The sequence below is a fragment of the Sceloporus occidentalis genome, unplaced genomic scaffold, assembly GCF_023333645.1.
Source record: "Sceloporus occidentalis isolate IW3139 unplaced genomic scaffold, rSceOcc1.0.p SCAF_1, whole genome shotgun sequence".
NCBI classification, from domain to species: Eukaryota; Metazoa; Chordata; class Lepidosauria; order Squamata; family Phrynosomatidae; genus Sceloporus; species Sceloporus occidentalis.
In genome coordinates this window covers 61,584,238-61,604,566 of record NW_028316981.1, presented here as the reverse complement: position 1 = coordinate 61,604,566, position 20,329 = coordinate 61,584,238, and the positions used below count along the sequence as shown (strand labels likewise).

The 20,329-nt window shown below is 40.8% G+C and overlaps 1 protein-coding gene across 1 annotated transcript in view; it reads right to left on the bottom strand.

The window, feature by feature from the left end:
• LOC149321474 (uncharacterized) overlaps nucleotides 1-19,815 on the bottom strand; it is a 127,004-nt gene extending 107,189 nt beyond the window's left edge. Inside the window, exon 1 of the mRNA XM_089513267.1 lies at nucleotides 19,482-19,815. Coding sequence (XP_089369393.1) covers nucleotides 19,482-19,815 — 334 coding nt within the window. The remainder of the gene's footprint in view (nucleotides 1-19,481) is intronic.
• Nucleotides 19,816-20,329: the final 514 nt, after the last annotated feature.

Here is a 20,329-nt window from a genome sequence, read left to right as displayed (position 1 = left end):
ATTCCAAAGCAGCTGAGGGTCACAGGGGTCTCCAGGTAAGACAGAAAGAGATCAGAGACAATTAGTTGCACATAAGGCTCAGCCCCTTTTCAAGTTCCTCTAATCCCAGGTGAAGCTGAACACTTTTCATTCTCTTCCCTTCCTAAATGGCTGACTGCACTTGGCAACAGCCTGATTTATATTGGATATTAGGGCACTCTGCTGAGGAGTTTGATAATCTTTCAAAAGCCGTTAACCTTATCAGCTTTGCTGGCGATTACAGATATTTTGCCTTGCGGGAAGCAAATACTTCTTTCATGCCCTGAACGTCTCTTTGGTTATTAAAGTTCTCCTATGAACAAATCAGCATTTAACAATACTAATAAGCACACCACAAAAACATTTTTAAATTGGTAGCCATTTTCCAAAGTGGCAGAAATTAAAATAAAATAAAATACAGAGTTCAAGAGAACAGGCATGGGCAGCATTGCTGGAACCAGGGATCTTTTTTTCTCCTTCCTCTAGATTTTGGTGGGTCACATGTACCCACAAGTCACTCCTGGCATCACCTACCCCAAGAAGAAAGCATTTCAGAATGAACAGACTTAAATGTGGCAGGGGGACTAACTAGCCTTTAAACAGCTAAGTGCTCCCCCACCCTCAGAGTGTGCAGCTTGTAGGGTAAGATAAAATTCATTTTTAATGTTGCCGCGCCCCCCACCCCAGCATAGCATCCAGAGGCTGCATTCAGCCCACATTTTGCTTGCCACTGGCATGCAAGGTGGTACATCTAATTGTATTTCCATAAATTAATAGAATATGGTATATGATAATGTAGGGTTATGGTACCTAGTGCTTTACACATACTTTGGACATGGGGACATGCAGGTCTATCTCTTGAAGAGTTTGCAGCCTACATTTTGACACACAGTGGAACAACAAGGGAAAGGGCTCTGTTGAAAGACAGAGCCAAGATAAATGGGGGAAGATATGCATGTAGTGAGAGAGTCTTATGGAGACTTACCTCCCTAGCACCTTGCTGTTGCTTCTATGTGCTTTCAAATTGGCTCGCAATTATGGCAACTCTGTCACAGGGTTTTCTTGGAAAGATTTATTCCAAAGAGGTTTGTCTCCTTCCTATGAACCTGAGAGTGTGTGACTTGCTCATGGTCACCCAGCGGGTTTCCCTGGCTGAGTGGGAATTCGAATCCTGGTCTCCCTTAATCCTAATTGAACATTCAGACCACTATACCATATTGGTTTCCTCTGTAGCACCTACTCTGATATTCTGGCATCAAGCACATATTTCTTTAGGCCCTGATATTGTTGTGACATCTGCCTTGTAAAATCTTTTGGATAGCAGTCCTGATACCAGACTTGAAATGTTACTTTCAAGAAGAATGAACATGGCAGCATGCTGAAGCTGAGCATTGGTAGCAATAGCAAGTACATTTCTGTACCACTTATCAGTGCACTTAAGCATTCCCTAAGCAGTTTACAATGTGTAAGCTAATTGCCCCCAATAAGCTGGGTACTTGGAAGGATACCAAGGTAGGGTGATGCTTTGAGACCCATGAACCTCATCCTGACACTGCTCAGTTACGCATAACTTTATTTGATTTATTGTACTTTAAACTAACTTCCAAACTCTGGTTGGGAAAGAAAGTCAAAAAGATCTAGCAGGAAGGTTTGCAGCAAATTCATTACCACATCTAGAGCACTACCAGCTCACAGGAAAGAGGCTCCACCAATTCCTTGTGGTACCTAGGCCCTATTCAGATGTTGAAAATAATCCAGGATGAATACGTGTTGAATCTCTATTGTTCACATGCATCCTGAATGCACCCAAATTAATTTGGGGGGGGGGGGGGAGAGGGGGGCTGCCAAGAAAACCAATTAACTCAGGATAATCGATACTATTTTTCCTCCCGAGTTTTTAAAAAAGATTTGCATAGTTGGCAAGGGCCCAGTACAAATGGGCCCTCAGTGACATCCTCGTCACGTTCTAGGGTTGCCTCGGGCGGAGCGCCCACATGCCCCACAGCCCTAGCACATGACGAGGACGTAATAATGGCGGCACCCTATATACATGGGTGCCGCCATTATTATGTAAGTGCTGGGTGGCATCCGCACATTGACACACGGTGCTTATGTAATGAATGCGCGAGTGGCACATTTGTTACACCACCCTTGCAGTGTAAAAAGAACCCGCTTTTCACGGACTCTTTTTCCACTGGAGGGAAGTTGCATGGTTTGGCCGTTTTTTGGCGGTCTGTACTGCGCCATGGTAAAAAACTGATAATTTATCCTGGGATAATTTGGGATTAAACTCTGCAAGCACTGAACACATTTTGAAGTTTATGCAGTAGAAAAGGATATTGCTGAGACTTGGTGATCTCAGAACCAGGTGCTGAGATAAGAATGGGAGGGAAGCAAGAATGAATCAAACCTGTTCAAAGCTATTTCAATAAAAGGGTGTGGTTGTAATAAGAGATGATTTGAGAACAATAGGGGAAATGTGTTTATTAATTATACCAAATAAGAATTAAGCCTGCATGAATTTTAAAATTGTATGAAGTTTAATTAGGCAATTTTAATGTTTACTGGTCAGTTCTGACAATTAACGTCACTGGACTGGATCTATAGTTTCTTAATAAAGGTTTTCTGAGTTTTCACTACTGAAACCTGGATTTTCTGACCTTGGTATCCTGTTGGACTCGACAATCCTAGATACAGCTGTCTTCAACACACTGCTAGTGAAGTTTGCTTCTGCTGTTTTAGGATGCCTCCGCTGAGTCTGAATCCTCCTATTCCATTTCCCATCCCCAACACTCTGGAAAGGTAGTCTTGTTTCCTTAGACAGATGACAGCAGTGCCTTTTATGTGCTTCGCCTTGAGTATTATTTATTGTATTCTCTGCTGTCCTTAACTGCTAACAAGATGCTTGTGCTCTGTTGTATTTTTATGCTAATGCAAGCCTTCCTGATACCACTCTAGTGCTCAAAGAATGAGATATAAATTCAGAAATTAAATGAAAATATAAAATAAACAAGGAATTAAACAGACATAGGTTTTAGTGCAGTGGGAGATTAGGACTGTTGGTTTTGTGGAATGAATTTAAAGGAAGCAATTTTGCAAGGTGATTCAGATACTGCAAACAAAGTGATATCCAACATGTATTTATTTATTTTTTAAATAGATCTAACCTAGCACTGATTTTCTTTCATCAAAATTGTTTGTCATTTATATAGAGATTTTTAAATGCTATGGAAAATTTATTGCCATTTAAAATACTTGTGTATGTTTTTTTAATCTACATGTGTCTTTATTTATTTTTATTTTATAAGCTGCCTTGAGTTCAAGCATTGTGGAAAAGGCAGTTGTAAACACAATACAATAAAACAGAATTCTGACCAAAATTTAAAGAACTGTCTCAGCATGAAGGGGGTGGGGGCGTAAGGTCGCTTACTGGTCATTTTCCGGATTGGTTACTGGGACATCCAGGAGTGATCATATCACACAAATATTAAAACCACTCCACTAGTTGCCAATTAGTTTCCAGGTAAGGTACAAAATGTTATTACCTCTACAGCCCTACATGGTTTGGGTTCCAGTTGCCTATGGGATTGCCTCCTCCTGTATAAATTGCCCCTACACACAGGTCCCCTGGGGAACATTTACTCTAGTCAGCCAGGTCTAACCTGGCAACTGTCAGCCAGACGACTTTTTCTTCAGCTGCCCCTAAACTTTGGAATGACCTGTTGGAAGAGATTCAATGGCTGAATACACTGGCAGAATTGAAAACATCAGTAAAGACCGGTTTCTTCTGGCAGGCTTACCCAGATGATTTTTAAACTATGAATGTTAAATGATGAATTTTAAATGTGGATTGTTTTAATATGTGTGCATCTTATTTGTCCTTTTAAAAACTGATGTGTGTTTTAAATGATATGTTTTTAACTGATGTCATGTATTTGTTAATTGTTGTTCCCTGCCTCAATTCATAGGGAGAGGTGAGTAAGAACTACTACCACTACCACTACCACTTATTATTATTTATCAACACCCAAATAAACCATGCCATAGTATTTCCAGTTTCTATGTATGGGTGTGAAAGCTGGACGGTGAAAGTTGACAGTGTTGAAATGTGTTGCTGGAGGAGAGTTTTGCAGATACCCTAGATGGCTAAAAGCATAAATAAATGAGTACCAGATCAAATCAGGCTTGCACTTTTCCTAGCAGCTGGGTTAACTAAACTGAGACTGCTATACAGTCAGCCCACCATATCCATGTGTTTTTATCCATGGATGCAGGATCCATGGTCTGAAAATATTTTTAAAAATATAAATTCCAAAAAGCAAACCTTGATTTTGCCATTTTATATAAGATACACTATTTTATTATGCCATTGTATTTAATGGGAATTGAGCATCCACAGATTTTGGTATCCACAGGAGTCCTGGAACCAAACCTCAGCGGATACCAAGGGCCTAATGTACTTAGACGTATCTCTTTGGACAATGTGGCTAATTGAAAAAGATAATAATGCTTGGCAAAGTGGAAGCTAGTAGGAAAAGGAGGAGACCACATTATAGATGTATTTTATTTAGTCAATGAAATCATAGAGGAGTTACAAACTGCTGCTTTGCAGTGGTCTGCCGGCGCTGCTCTTTGCTCCGTGAGGGAGTCGCAGCATACAAACCGCACGACTCCCTCATGGAGCAAAAAAAGAAGCTCCAAAATGGAGCTTCTTCCTGCGGCGCCGTTATGACGTCGCAAGGCGCCCATGGCGCACCCGCGACGTCATAACTGCCGCAACCCGTCTGGACACTGTGCGTCCAAGACATAAAAATGGCGGCGGCCGTGTGGAACAGCCGCTGCCATTTGTCACGGACTGAGTCCGTGATAGGGAAAGGGGCGTCTAGAAGAGACGCCCCTTTTTTTAAATGGGACGTCCTGAGGACGTCCGAAATGGCGGTCTATAACCCGCCATAGTCTTGAATTTGTAAGATCTGAGCAGTGCTGTTGATGACTTGGGCTCTTGGAGGTCCCTTCTTCATAGAGTCACCATAGGTCAAATCCAACATGATGGCAAAGAACAACAAAAACAACAAACTGTAGGCCAGGGTGCCTTACTGGCTGGGGGATTCACATAAGTAAGTAAATAATTTTATTTGTATAGTGTACTCCATTACAAAAAGTAATCCATATAAATCATAAAATATTAACATCAAATACATTGTAAAAATAATACATTGCATTACAAAGTTAAAATTGCCTTTAGAGGGGGGGAAAACATGAGGGCTCAAATGAATCTAAATAGGCGTAAGGACCAGGTACACCAACACTATATAACATTGGTTTTCAAAGCTGAGGATATTCAAGAATAATTGGGGTTCGAATCTATCCTGTAACCCAACCATCATCTTTACAGAGCTTCCTCCTTATAATTGATGCTTTGAAAGCAAAACAGGCTACCTTTTCAGAAATCCTAGTAAAAAAATGATCAAATATGAGTCAGAATTGTTTGGTACCAACCCTAAGCCTTTGTATAAAGCATTCTTATATCTTTATAAATTGGGCACTCCAATAAGTAATGAATTAGATCTTCAACTGATTTGGAGCCACATGGGCAGATTCTTTCTTCCCAGATAGTCCTTTGACAACACCCTTGCACCACAGCTGTGGTCACTGACTGACAGCGAAGGGCTGTGAAGGCTATTTAAAGTTAGTTATATTATTTAGATATTGTGAGTAACTTGTTTGAAAAGGGAGTTTGGCATACCAAGTAACCCATTTTGATAGGCCAATACAGGTACAATCTAACTGAAAGTCATGTTTCAAAATGTGGGACTTCATATATTTTACAGCTCTATCATAATTTAAAGAGCACAGTAAGTCCTTTCAGAGCCCATATGGATCAATAAGTTGTAAAAATTCTTGATTCCAAGATAAAAGGGGGATTCACGTAGTTTTAGCTGAAAAAGTAATTTTCTCAGCCATGCTGGTTGAAGGATTCTGAGATTTGTAATCAAGACAAATAACTTTGCAAAGCTCTGAATATTCCTAATAACTTGAACTCAAGCATCAAATGAAGGAATACAGTTTGAGATCACTTGTGAAAAATGTCTTGAATTCGATGAGAATGCATGCCATTCCATGTATGTGTGGGGTTAGTTCCATTTTGAAATTTGCTACATTTTAATATGATTCTTTTGCATTCATATGCAAGTGATTCTTCTACACCTATCTTCTCCCACAAGTTCCCAAACAGCTCTGAAGGTTTTCTTGTCAGGTTTGGGGAAATATATTATATGAGGTTGACATCAAATCCAGGCATGAGATTGAAAGGTCAGTTCTAATAAAGAAAAGGCAAAGCCCTACATTGATTACTTTCTTAAATTTAGATGCTGTAGCCACCCATTTTATAGCCTTATCACTGCTCTATGCCCCTGTCCAATAGTTTAATCACTACTGCATTGCTAGTTGTGCTAAATTTCAGCAAATCCAGTGCCAAGGTGCTGTCAAAGATGTTGATTCACAGTCTTCAAACATGTCGCTCTGATCTATGTGCATAATGTTTGGACACAACCTTGGGAATTATAAATCATCTCTGTCGATTTCAGTGAATTCAGCTTTGCCATGTTACAACCAGCTGTAGATAAGGCATAGATAAATGCCATTTGCTAGATTCTCTCATGGAACATCTCTAACCAGCTGCTCTTTCTATCTTAAACAATCCCACTGTCCATAGAAAGTGAAACATATTCTTAATATTCTTAGTTTACCATCTCCCTTTACCATTTAGAAATAGATTTGTATAGAAACTGGGGTGCTATATTGGATTGCTTGTAAATCCATTGCTGTGCAAAGAAACCAGCCCTAAAATGAGTGGAAATTTCTCTGTCCACAAGCAGGATGAACAGTCTCCAAGGAACTCTAAAAGACTGGTATGCACTTTACTCTTTTGCTTTGGTTCAAAGTCTATACAGTGATCCATCTAGTCCTGCCTCATTGGGAACAGTGATTGACTTTTGCCACAGCAATTAATTCTGACTGCAGTCTTCCCCAATGAGTTCTACTATCACTACCATTATCCCCAGATGGCAGAGGATGTGTCAAGGAATGGTGAGAATGCCTGGGCGCCATTCTTGCTCAGCTCTCCCACCCTCCCTTCCTTGGTTCTGGGTGCTGCATTATCACAACTTTATGGGGGCAGTTGCATAGGTCCTGGATCTGATAGGCAGTTTCCAGGGCTGCATAGCCCTGGATTGGGAGTCCTTTGGGATGCGGGAGTGCTGAGGGCATGCCATGTGGCCATTGCAGGAGCCACATCAATTCAACATCTCATGGTGACTAAGGGATCAACTGTGAACATGCGATGAACTGGTTGCATGTCTTGAGAGGGTGTTTTCATTGTCCCTATGTCATCCCAAAGCTTGGCCATGACCAAGCAATTCGGTTCATCAATGATCCAGGGGTTGATTGATGTCAGATCTGGACCTTATGCTTTGGGGCCAATCCTACCCCTGTTCTGTTTAGTTGAATAAAGTTGTGCCTTTCATCCTACCTTGTGTTTTGGTTTTCATTGGCAACTTCCCTCTGCAGCAACTGTAAGCCAATACAGTATGAAGGCTGTAATTGCTGCTATTGTTTTTATTGCTGTTGCCATATTTAGTTATATCCCACTTTCCATCCAGAATTGGGACTCAAAGTGGTCCAAAATTTAAAAGAACAATTCAATTTAAAACATACAAAAAAGTGGGCATTAAAACTGAATGAAATTGTTACAGTATTAAAACACATTACACATTAAAAGAATAAAATGCAATTAAAACAGATAAAAGCAACATAATTAAAACGGTACAGAATCCCCAGCCCATTCTTTTAAAACTTTATTAGGCTGTCTGAATAAAAACGTTTTTCCCTGAAGGTGGAAGAAAAACAAGGAAGCTGTCATTTTGGCCTTCTTGGGAAGGGAGCTCCGGAGTCTAGGGGCAGCCACTGAGAAGGGCCTCTCTTGTGTCTCTGCCAACTGGGCTTGCAATGATGGTGGGACAGAGGGCCTCACCTGAGGATCTCAGAGCCCAGGCTGCCTCAGAGAAAGATAGTTTTAAAGACTCAGATTTGAAGTGGAATTCCATTTGGTGTGTGGTTCCGTGGCAACGCTACCCTGCCTGTAGATCAGGAGGGGTCCAAGTGTGGTCCTCCAGGTGTTGTTGAGCTGCTGTGGATATACACTAGTGGCTATCCTGGCAAGGGCTCATGGGAGATGCAATCCAGAAATATCTGGCAAGACCTGTGCCAAGTAGTATTCACCACAGCATTTAGAGGACAAAGGGGGAAGAAGAGATCTGGAGCATAAGGTATATTCATATATGGATGGAAAATTCATTTGTAGGTTGGCAGCAAACCGAAATCAATTCTGTCGTCATTATAAATGAGTTTGTCAAGCTATCTGGATAGCAGTGGGCAGCATTTGAGTTCCTTTTCACCAGTGGCTGCTGTTGTGTCCTTATCCACCCATGTCATTGCAGTTCATCCCACTGAGTAAAAGAGCTTATATTAATAGCTTGGAAATGACCAGGAAATAATGTATATACTGCTTTAATTAATTTCACTCTCCTTATTTTCAGCTGAAATCAATAATAGTCCTGCAAATTGGCTGGAATAATTGGGTGAACGTTGAACTCTTAGCAAGAAGGGGTCTACATTTCCACCCCTTTGCCATGAATGCAGGACCTCTCAAAGCTTGTTCTGGATTCCATGCAAATACAGATAACCTCTTGCATATAACCTCCTTCCTCCAGCCTTTCATGTTGAAACTGAGTTGTAGAGCATTTTTGTGCCAGTGAAATGTGGGGAAGCTGTCATCTAGACAGAGCATGAACCCTGCTGTGTCACCCAATGCTGCTTCCCATTATTAAGCATTCTGACATTATGCGTCAAAACCCATCAAGGCTTTCAAAGAATGACTTGCAGTAACAGCTCTCTTAAATTAATATGTTTAATGACAGGGTCTGCCATCTGAATTCCTTAGCATACTAATTCAATTGATTGGCCATGAGCCAAGAGGGAGAGTTTATGATGACACTTTATTACCATCACATTTCAACTTCCGTTAACATTCACTGAGATTTGATTACAAGCATCAGCCAATGAAGACTGGTGTATAGAAAGGTTCAGTGTCAATCACAGGTTGGTTGTCAGATACTGGAACATGCAGAGCAACAGTAACATGATATATTTAAGGGCTAGGAATCAACATGATTCTTTAAAATTGCATAGCAGTTTTATCTGCAGACTGAAGTAAGGATTACAACATTAAGGAAAAGAGTTGGTGCATAACATAGAAATAAACTAACGCCAAACATGGATTGACCATGAGTTATCAGCATTGCCTGTAGTCCTTTTCCCCATCTATGAGCAACAGTTCACTTTAAAGAAGACAATAAGACCAAATCTCACGAAAACAGTCTTTCTAGAATTTCCATTGAATACCTGAGTTGCAGGTCTGATGAGCTGCTAACGTAGTCAGTGAAAGGCACCCAATATTTTATGAATGTGTCTGCTGCTTCTCCCATGAGAGCTTTGCTTCAAGGCATCAATTTTTCATTCAGACACAATTTTTGAAGTTCTAGGTGGAGTGTACATTCCCTTTTTCTAGTATTCACGAGCAGCTTTTCTAACAGCTTGCACTGTCGCAAGTACCATGGCAACCCACGTCTGCCTAGGAACATGAAACTCTCCAGCAGGCTTGACTCCTTGCCAAATAAAATGTTCCCACAAAACTTTGCTATAGTGTTCAAGGAAGTTACTGGTTACCTGGTCCTCCGTAATTCCAGTAAGTCCCGCGAGAAACCTAGATATTATCATATAAGCAGGCATAGGAGATGGACTTGTCTGGTTTGGAGATCTTTGGTACCCAGTTCCATGCATTTCTCAATCCCTGCAGCAACCTTTACAGGAAGTCATCTATAAGGCTGCATTCTTCACTGGTTTATTTGGTAGCTGAAAACCATATAACTTTACTTCATAGCAATACTGGCTCATGAGCATAGGAGGCTGTAATCCATGGACCATCATCTCATAGGATCATTATCCAGGCCAGGTTCTTAGATTGTAAAACAAAAACAAAAAAGGCTCCAGCCCTTGCAGTACTTGAGATACAAGGCAAAAAGTCCCAGCATTTTATTCTGGCCAATCACTTTGCAAGATACAAGCTTTCTACTGCCATTCGGTATGTTCCTTTGTTTTGTTATTATGTGCAGTGAATTTGGCTTTGACTTGTGGTGTTCCTATGATGAGTAACCTCCAAGATACTATTTTATTTATGGATTCTGGGTTGCGGGTTCCTTGAGCCATCCATCTCTAATGTGATGTCCCTAATTTCTACTGTCTTCCATTTTAGTAAGCAATATCATTTTTATTACTGTTGTCTCATGATATGTCCAAAGTGCAATAGCCTTGCATTACTAAACAGGGCTTCTAGTAATAGTTCAGGCTTAATATGCTCTTTAACCCATTAGTTTCTCTTTTTGGAGGTCCATGGTATCCATAAAAGTATTCTCCAGTATCACTTTTTAAATAAGTTGATATTTCCTCCTGCTGGCGCTCTTCACTGCTCATCTTTCACATCAAGATCTGGCCTTTGAAAAATGGCTGCCAAAGTGAATTCAGGGACCAGCCTTGGAGCCAGGCTGTACCTGGATGGTGGTTTTGAGGAGAAAAGCCATGCGATAACACCAGAGTGCAGCCCAAATGAAGATTAAATTCGGCAGCGGTAAGAAGCTTTATTTAGCAGTGCAATAATCTCCTAATTTAGTTCTGGTGTATTACTATTCAGGAATAAAAGAATAACCATTTAACAGATAGGCTTTCAAGCTAACAATAGAATGCTTTTGTGTGACATCTTCAATGTCTCAAAAAAGAAGCTGAATTGATTATATGTGTTTGAGTGCAATCAACTTAGTAATAAAACATAAAAGTGTTTTTAAAAAATCATTTAATTGACCAAGAGTCTGACTACTTAATGTTTCACAACAACATCGATTTTTAAAAATTGTTTTATCTTTTTGCTTTTCTAGATTTAAAAATATGGGGTGGCATTCAATATTTATGAGGTCGTACCTTTTGGGATTCTTGTTTATGGTCATTAATGACTGAACATGGCCCTGATAACCTATCGGACAGCACCCCAACAAAAGGTTTTATGAGGCACAGCAGTTTGGAGCACCAGGTAATGATAATTGCAGTGCTCTTCCCGTTGTAGGGTACATTGAGATAAGCAGCAGACCCCAATGTCTGTGGGTTTCCAATTGTCCATTTAAAAGCACCTTATGACTGGAAGAGTGCTGCAGTCATCATTTCCCAGCACCCTGATCTGCAGTGCCTCAAAACCCTTTAGTTGGGGCACAGCTTGGCTTCAGAGACAGGATTTGGCAGGTGGCATCAGCAGATGTAGTTATGATGATGGACCTCTGTCCTCGTAATGACTTCTACCAATAAAGAATCTTAGATTAATTTTTTAAAGACATCAAAAACTAAGCAAAAACAAATATTATAATGCTTTGGAGCTTGGTTAGTCCACACATAAATATGAATGGAAATTAGGAAACCAGCTGTCTTAGTTTGCTTCTCTTACCAGGGTAAGAACTCAGCTTCCTTGCAGAAAATTAGCATAATGTGTACCAACCCCCTTCCTCCTCTATTGCTAACCTTCTTCAAAGGTCAAGTGCCTGCCTGGGGGGAAATGAATCAGACTTTGGTGTAGGCATCTGCCTAAAATGAGTCTCAATGGAGGATAACACATGGGACAGGAGGCTCTCAATTTCGAAAGAGAAGATAGCGAGGTCAGTTTGAAAATTCACACAATTACTTTTCCCCCCACTTTTCTTTAATTGATAAAAGACAAATATACATAGTCATAATAACATAACACAACAAATACAACATCCACCATCACATCCTACTACAAATAAATCCTAATCACTAACCACATCTAACATAAAACATAAAACCAATAATGAGGTTCTTCGAGATATATTGAACATTCTCTATTCATCTTTTCATTCTTTCATCCTTGTCATAATCATTTATAACTCTAGTCCCCGGCTATATAATTTACCAATAATTAAAGGTTCTGTATATTTGTGTTAAATTTACGGTGCTAATTATAAACATGTTTTCCTGCCAGATATTCTATTTGCTTTAAATACATTATTACAAAGGGAAAGAAAGAAAAATGAAAGCGTGACTTTTAAGATTACTATCATCTTTTCTAAGACAGTCATGTTTTTAACAACTTAGCAAATTACATTACATTAAAGGTCCATCCTTGCTTCTTATAAAATTCCTTTACACAATCCCAATCCCTTATTGTATCTTTTGAGGATTCATTTTTCATCAATGACGTAAGTATATCCATGTCCATATTCTCTCTCACTTTCAATAGCCATTCCTCTATAGATGGTATTTGTGCTTTTTTCCAATATTTGGCATATAAGATTCTTGTGGATGTGACCAAGTATATTATGATTTTATCATATTTTTTTATTATGGATGTTTATCTTAGATTTTTTATCTATCATATTAAGCAAGAACAATTCAGGGGTTAAGGGAATGATTATCTGTAATATATCACTAATTATTTCTTGTATTGATTTCCAATATTCCTTTGCTTTATTACATTACCACCAGCAATGGTAAAAGTTCCCTTCCTGAGTGTCACATTTCCAGCACTTTTTTGTTCCTGTGTTATATAATTTGTTTATTTTGCATGGTGTCATATACCACCAATAGAACATCTTCGAATAATTTTCTTTTAGATTTTGACATAATGAGAATTTATTTGTAATAGTCCAAGATTTTTCCCAGGACTCAAGGTCTATAGTTCTTCCTATATCTCTAGCCCATAATATCATTGTGTGTTTTATCGTCTCTGATTCTAAATCCCTTTCTTTAAGTGTTTTATAAAATTTTGCTAAATGATGGCCCTTCTTGTCAAAGAAAATTTCATCCAGCTCATTAGATGTTTTAGTTATTCTTTGTTCCTTCTTCTCTTGTCTAAATCATGCATAAAGCTGGTTATATACAAACCAGTTTATATTTACCTTTTCGTTTTGTAGTTGTTCTATAGATTTCATTCTATATTCTTTCTTTCTTACTTATTCTCCATCATTAGTAAATCTTTGTATTTCAACCAGGGCTCTTTCTCTTTTCTAGTTCTGTATAGAAAATTCACACAATTACGTGATTACTTATCACACCTTAAATTCGCTGTATTGACCTCCCCGAACACGACCCAGATTCTGTGCAAAGTAAGCCATCACATCCGTGGGTTCTTAATTGCGAATTGGCACCCTTGCACATGCTCAGTGAGATTCCAGATGACTGGAGCATAGCATATTTAGGCAAGTGAGCGAGAAGAACCAAGGAACCCCACAATTTACAAAAGAAGTTGGAGGGGGGCCGGGAAGAATGGTTGAAAGAACATGCTCTATTCACGTTAAAACGAACATATATTCACTCTTGTCACGTTAAAACATGAATATAATGGTTATCCAATAGCTCCCGGTCCATGCCTCTTAATTAACAGGTAGGAGGCCCCCCTCAGCAATGCTGAAGGACAAGCGGAAGCAAAATTGAAGCAGAATTGCAGTGTGGCTTCATGGGAAACCCCCCCTTCTGGATTGGGGAGGGGGAACCAGGACCAAAGGAGACATGCACATCACACCAAACAACAGTGCACTGAGTGTGAAGTTGCCTAGGAATAGGGTTTGTGACTTCGCTAGTTCACAAAATTTACTTAACTGTGGATCGATGCGTGATTGCGTTGGAGTGTGTTCAGAGTGCCAGAAGTGGCATGTGGTAACCTGTCGCACAATAACGTGAATACACATGATTGTGTTCAGGATGACTCTGGATTATACTTCCAATTTCAGTCATGTGATATCCTCCAATGATCCCTAGCTAAAGTTGAGGGTTACCCTGCAACATCTAAGTCAAGACCTTCCCCTGTACCAACTGCTGTAGGAACAGAGCTGGTTCCCATCCTTGAGATGGATAATGTTGGTTCCAGTAGATGTAGACCAGGAATGCAGTCATGCCATAGGTAAGCAAGAGGGGGTTGGGTTAGTTTGCTTCTGCAGCTTTACAGTTCACTTTTCCTCTAGGGTAGACATTTGCTGTTGTGTGCTTTCAAGTCATTTCCGACTTATGGCAACCCTAAGGCAACTTATCATGGAGATTTCTTGGCAAGATTTCTTCAGAGGAGGTTTGCCATTGTCTTCCTCTGAGGCTAACAGCATGTGACTTGTTCAAGGTCATCCAATGTGTTTCATGTCTGAGCTGGGAATCAAACCCTGGTCTCCAATGATAGTCAAATCACTGCACCATGCTGGCTCTCAGGATAAGTATTAATCATGACCAAAAAGGAGGAAATGCATCACTAAAAAAAGACAAAAGAGGACACATGTCTGTATGAAATTTACATGTGCTAATTTTTATAGGTAGGGATTCCTCATTGGAAAATGTAGCTATGATGACATACCTACATCTTCACAGCGACATCTCCCAGTGGTACCCAGGAAACGGCTATCTTTTTAAGTCATGTAGGTTCCCAACCAAGATCTCTGTCACTGCTTGTCACAGCAAGTCTGGATACCAGGAGAGGGCTGAAAGCATCATTGCTCTGTCCCTCTTTCCAATGCTTTATGAATTTCTCTTTTGTGGGCTTAAAAAGCAGGTAGGTCTTGGAGAGCATTTTCAGTTGTTATAATGATGCAATGACCATAAAAGTGAATTAATTTAGCTACAATATAGTAAGGTGGGTTTATGACACACTGGACGAGATGCCAGCCATGTATAGATTTAGATTATTAAATTAGTACTAGAATTTAACTAAAAAATACAATGTATCTCAACAGTTTCACTTGATGTTAAGGATGGAAGAATCTGTCAGTTTCAATTTATTTATTTTTCTAGTGTCACATTTGTTTCATCTCATTCCGGCAGGCCTTCCCAAATTGACCTCCTCTGAATGTTCACTCTCCAGTTGGGAATTGTCATTTTTAATGGTATTTTAAGGTGGGAGGGAGATAGAGAACTGGATTTTATATGTTTTGCTATGTTTTTACTTGTGGTTTGTTGTGTTTTATTTTTATTGTTCTTATGTTGTTACCTGCCTCGATCCAAAACAGGGAGAGGCGGGATACAAATAATAATAATAATAATTATTATTATTATTATTATTATTACTACACTAGTTTGCAAACATTTTGTTTGAGTCAGTTGGAAAATAATCACATTTTCCATAATGTTTGCATGCAATTTGGTCTAATGAATTCATTTTTTTCAGGCTTTCCTCCTGTACAATGTATTTGTGTACTTCCATTAATATATCTACTCTTGTATGCATTTTAAGATATGCATGATGGAGAATGGTGCTAGTAAATTCAGAGAGATGTAAATGCAGAAAAGTTTTAAAAACTGTGTTTTGAATAGTGTATGGGCCCCAACAAACATTTCTTTTAAAAAAGGTTACATTATTCCACTACAAACTGAATTTCTTGTCAGGATCAATCTACTATCTAGGTGTGAAGTGCAGAGGTGGCTAGTGGATCAGCAGACAGCAAACCCACTCTTGATGTTATGGTCATTTCTCCCACATCTTCTCTGAGCTGAATAGGTGGTTTTCTAGTTCTGGACTCAATCTATCCTTATGGAGATTTGCCACTGGTAGATCTCTCATTCAACTCAGAGATTTTATGAGGAAACTGGCAGTAATCACAGAGCTGGATTCACCAATAACTCCTAGTTAAGCATTGTTCCAAGGCTTCCTTCCTCCCTTCTTATGTTTCTTCAGCAGATCTGTTGCAAAGTCATTAAATTTCTTGAGATGAAGATAAAAATGGTGGCCCTGCATTCCATCTACTACAGAAGCCAACTAGACTGGTTGCTAGATCTGGTGATGGTGATGGGAAGCATCTTTTACTGAACGTGAAGTTGGCAGAATAGCCTAGGTCAGGCGTGCCTCTGTACCTCTTTACTCATTTATTTCTGGCTGTCTGATAATATTTGATGTGATGTGATTTGTTTTTATATTTGATGTTTTTAATTTGTTTTTTCTTTTCTATATGGTAATTTTATCTATTCCTCTTTTTAATTGTTACTATCTTAGAGTGTATGCCTTGGGCAGGCTTTTATATACTCTTTAAGTTTACCGACTTTGTACAGCGCTGTGTATAATTACAGCGCTTTAGAAATAAAGTTTAATAATAATAATAATAATAATAATAATAATAATAATTTCTGCCCTCCAACAGAAAGGAATGCCTTGGGAGTATTGCTACTGCCCTCCAGGCCATCCAGCATCCTCCCTCTGAGGCAGCCACCACATTCAGCTCCATGATGGGCTTTGCCTGTTCTTTAACTTTAAATCAGTCTTGGAATGGACTGTCCTTCAAATACAGAAACTGTCTGCTTTTTGTCATCTCTATGTTTCCTCTCTTTCTTTGGCAGTTCTTCATTCTGATGCTTCCTGTGAAAGCTGACAGACATTCTTATTTGTAAGCTGTAAAATCCAGCTGTCTTGCACTCCAGACTGCCAGCATGAGTTTTTAAGACTTTCCATTGCTGAAAAGTGCTATTAATGCAGGAATACATTTCAGCATGAAAAGGACTTCTTCCTCATATGTTTTCTTGACAGGCTGAAGTCTCCATCATAGAATGATGCACCTGCCTGCAAAGTGAAGTCACAGTGGATTGTGCTGAGGTTTGAAATGAATGGCTTCTGCTCATCCACTTCTCATGGAGGCTTTTCACATCTCTCTGCCAATGTAGTAAGCGAGGTATGCTTGAGTGAATAAATGCATCATATATTGTCTGGCAGACAGCAGAGACAGCGAGAGCTCAGTGTTCCAAATGGTGATAAAAATGGGCAATATAATTAAGCTGCAGTGAAACAACTGATCTGTCATAAGTAACTAATATGTAAATGGAAGTGTCTTTGAAGTGCCTACATGGAGGAGAGCTGGGATGAAGTAGTAATAGTTAAACAACTGGATAAGGAATGAAGAACTGGGCCAGGAAACATTACATTTTTGGACTGCAGCTCTCAGAATTCTCCAGCGAACACAGACACTGGTCATGCTGGCTGACTTATTTTGGGAGCTGCAGTCCAAAAAAAGAAAAGAAAAGAAAAGAAAATTTTCCATCTTCTGACTGATCAGACCTGATTTCAAACCTCTGCTCAGCCATGTAGCATACTGATCCAATGGCTTTTTCGGGTGAGATGTCATTTTTTCAGATTTTACCCAAAGTGCTATATTCACTTCCATATCATAACTCAAGAATTCCAAGAAGTTTTGAATCCATTAGCACTGCAATGGCAATCCCCCACATGAAACATAGTACTTTATCACATGGGGAAAATATTGGCAGAGAAGAAAGGTGCAGAGGGCTAGACTTTGGAGTAACAGTAGGAAGATTCAGACTAGGCTCAAAAAATGAAACAGGAGAGTGACTGATAGAATTTTGTGAGGCCAACAACCTATTCATTGCAAATACAATGGAAGAAAAACACAGAAGAACTATATAAAAGAGATCAAAAAATGAATTACACATGCATGAAGACCCACATGAACTTGAATCCCAAATTCTAGAGAGCAAGGTGAATGTTGCAATAAGAGAAATTGCAAAGAAATCTCAAGGAACAGATGATATTGCAATTGAATTGCTACAATCCACACAAATAGAATCAGCTCCAGTTCTAATTAAATTATGCCAACAAATATGGAAAACAAAACAATGTCCAATAGACTGGAAATGAATGGAATGATCAATATATATCCCAGTCCACAAAAGACTGCAGCAACCATAAGGCCATAGCATTAATTTTCTACACAAGCAAAATTATGCTCAAAATTCTGCAGCATAAACTCCAATCATACATGGAAAGAAAAATCTCAGAGGTGCAAGCAGCATTCAAGAAAGAAAGAGGAACCAGACTACATTGCTAACATACTATGGTTAATGGAGTGCAGCAAGGAATTCCAGAAGAAAATCAGCATGTCTTTTATAGATTACAGCAAAGCCTTTGACTGCATAGATCACAAAAACCTATAGAACACTCTTAAAGACATGGGAGTGCCACTACATTTGATAGTCCTGATGAAAAATCTATATTTAGGACAAGAGGCTACTGTTAGAACAGAATCTGGAGAAACAGGGTGGTTCTCAATAGCCCGGAAAGGGGGGGGGGGGTAGGCAAGGCTGCATTCTATCACCCTAGATAGAATTGTTCAGTTTGTAAACATAAAATATCATATGGAGAGCAAGTTTAGACTCAGAAGAAGGAGGAGTGAAGAGAGGAGGGAGGAGCATCAATAATCTAAGATATGCAGATGACACCATATTACTAGCAGAAAACTTCATGACTTGGAACAGTTGCTAAGGAGGATCAAAGAAGAAAGTGCAAAGGCTGCACTTACTGCTGAACACAAAGAAAATTGGGGGGAGGGGGTGACCATGGAGGAAATACATAAATTTTACCTAGATAATGAAGAAATCAAAATAAGACAAAGTTTTCCCATACCTTGGAACAAACATAGATAAGAATAGATAAGAAATAAGAAGACTAGGAATGGCTGCATGAAAGAACTAGACAAGATCCTAAAGCATAGAAATATACAACTGAGTACTAAAGTTAGAATCATCCAAACCATTATATTCTCCATCAACATGTATGGATGGGAGCACTGGACAGTGAAGAAAGCAGACAGAAACAAAATAAACTCATTTGAGATATGATGCTGGAGAACAGTGCTGAGGATATTCTGGACAACCCAAAAGATAAACAAATGGATGCTAGAACCATCAAGCCTGAACTCTCCCTGGAAGCCAAGATGACAAAATTTTATTTTGGCCACATCATGAGAAGTCATGACTCATTAGAAAACACAATACAGTTGGCCCTTGGTATACGCGAGGGATCCGTTCCAGACTCCCCCCCTGCACATACCAAAATCTTGGTATGCGCATGTTTCCTTTGTCTCCTCTCTTCCTCCCTTCTTCCTCCCCTCCCTCCATGCCTCCCTCCCTGCTTATTTACCTTTCGCTGCAGCCGTTGCTGCTGGAAAGGCCAGGTGCCAGTGTTGGAGGCCTTGATGGCCTCTGGCGCTACTGCTCAGCCTCCTCACCACTGTTGCCGCCGCAGGTAAAGCCGCGGAAGGGATGGATGGCAGTGTTGGAGGCCTTTCCTGTGATGGCAGCGGCAAGGAGGCCAAGGCAGCGAGAAGGCTGGGTGATGGTACTGGAGGCCTTGAAGGCCTCTGGCGCTGCTGCTCTCTACTGCCTTGCTGCTGCTACCGCCGCAGGAAAGGCCTGGTGGTGGTGGTGGCCTCCAGCACCACCGCCACCCGGCCCTTCCACAGTGGCAGTGGCGGTGAGGAGGCAGGATACTGGTGTTGGAGGCCAAGCCTCAGCCTCCTCGCTGCTGCCACCGCTGCCGCCACAGAAGAGCCGGGTGACAGTGCTGGAGGCCTGTTGGCCTCCACCACCACCACCACCAGACCTTTCCTGAGCTGGTGGCAGCAGCAAGGATGCACGGAGCGCAGCTGCAACAGAGGCCTTCAAGGCCTCCAGTACTGCCACCCGGCCTCCTTGCCACCTTGGCCTCCTCACCACTGCGGTGGCGGAGGTGTCAAGGAGGCCGGGTGCCAGTGTTGGAGGCCTTGAAGGCCTCTGGTGCTGCTGCTCGTCTTCCTCGCCGCCAACGCCACAGGAAAGACCCGATGGAGGTGGTGTTGGAGGCCAAAAGGCCTCCAACACCGCCATCTGGCACTTCCGCAGCAGCAGCGAGAAGGCCGAGGTTTGGCCTCCAGCACCACCACTGCCACCCTTTTCCTGCGGCAGTGGCGGCAAGGAGGCTGAGCAGCTGCGCCAGGGGCCATCAAGGCCTCCAACACCGGCACCTGGCCTTTCCCGCGGCCACGGCGGCAGCGAAATGTAAATAACCAGGGAGGGAAGGGAGGGAGTCAGGAAGGGAAGGGAAGGGAGGAGGAAGGGGGGAGAGGAGGAGAGGGGAGGGACTTTGCATGCACGTGCATCACCATTGGGGACAATGGCCAGGTTTGCCATCCGTGGATGCTCAAATCCGCGCATGGCAAATCCGCATATAAGGGGGGGGCACTGTAATGCTAGGGTAGCAGAAAAAAGAGGTAAACCACATACCAGATGGCTAGACTCAATCAGGGAGAGCATGGGTTTACACAGAGCAGTGGAAGGTAGTGGGTCTTGGAGATGTCTCATCCATAGATTTGCCATGGACTGGAACTGACTCCAAGACAGA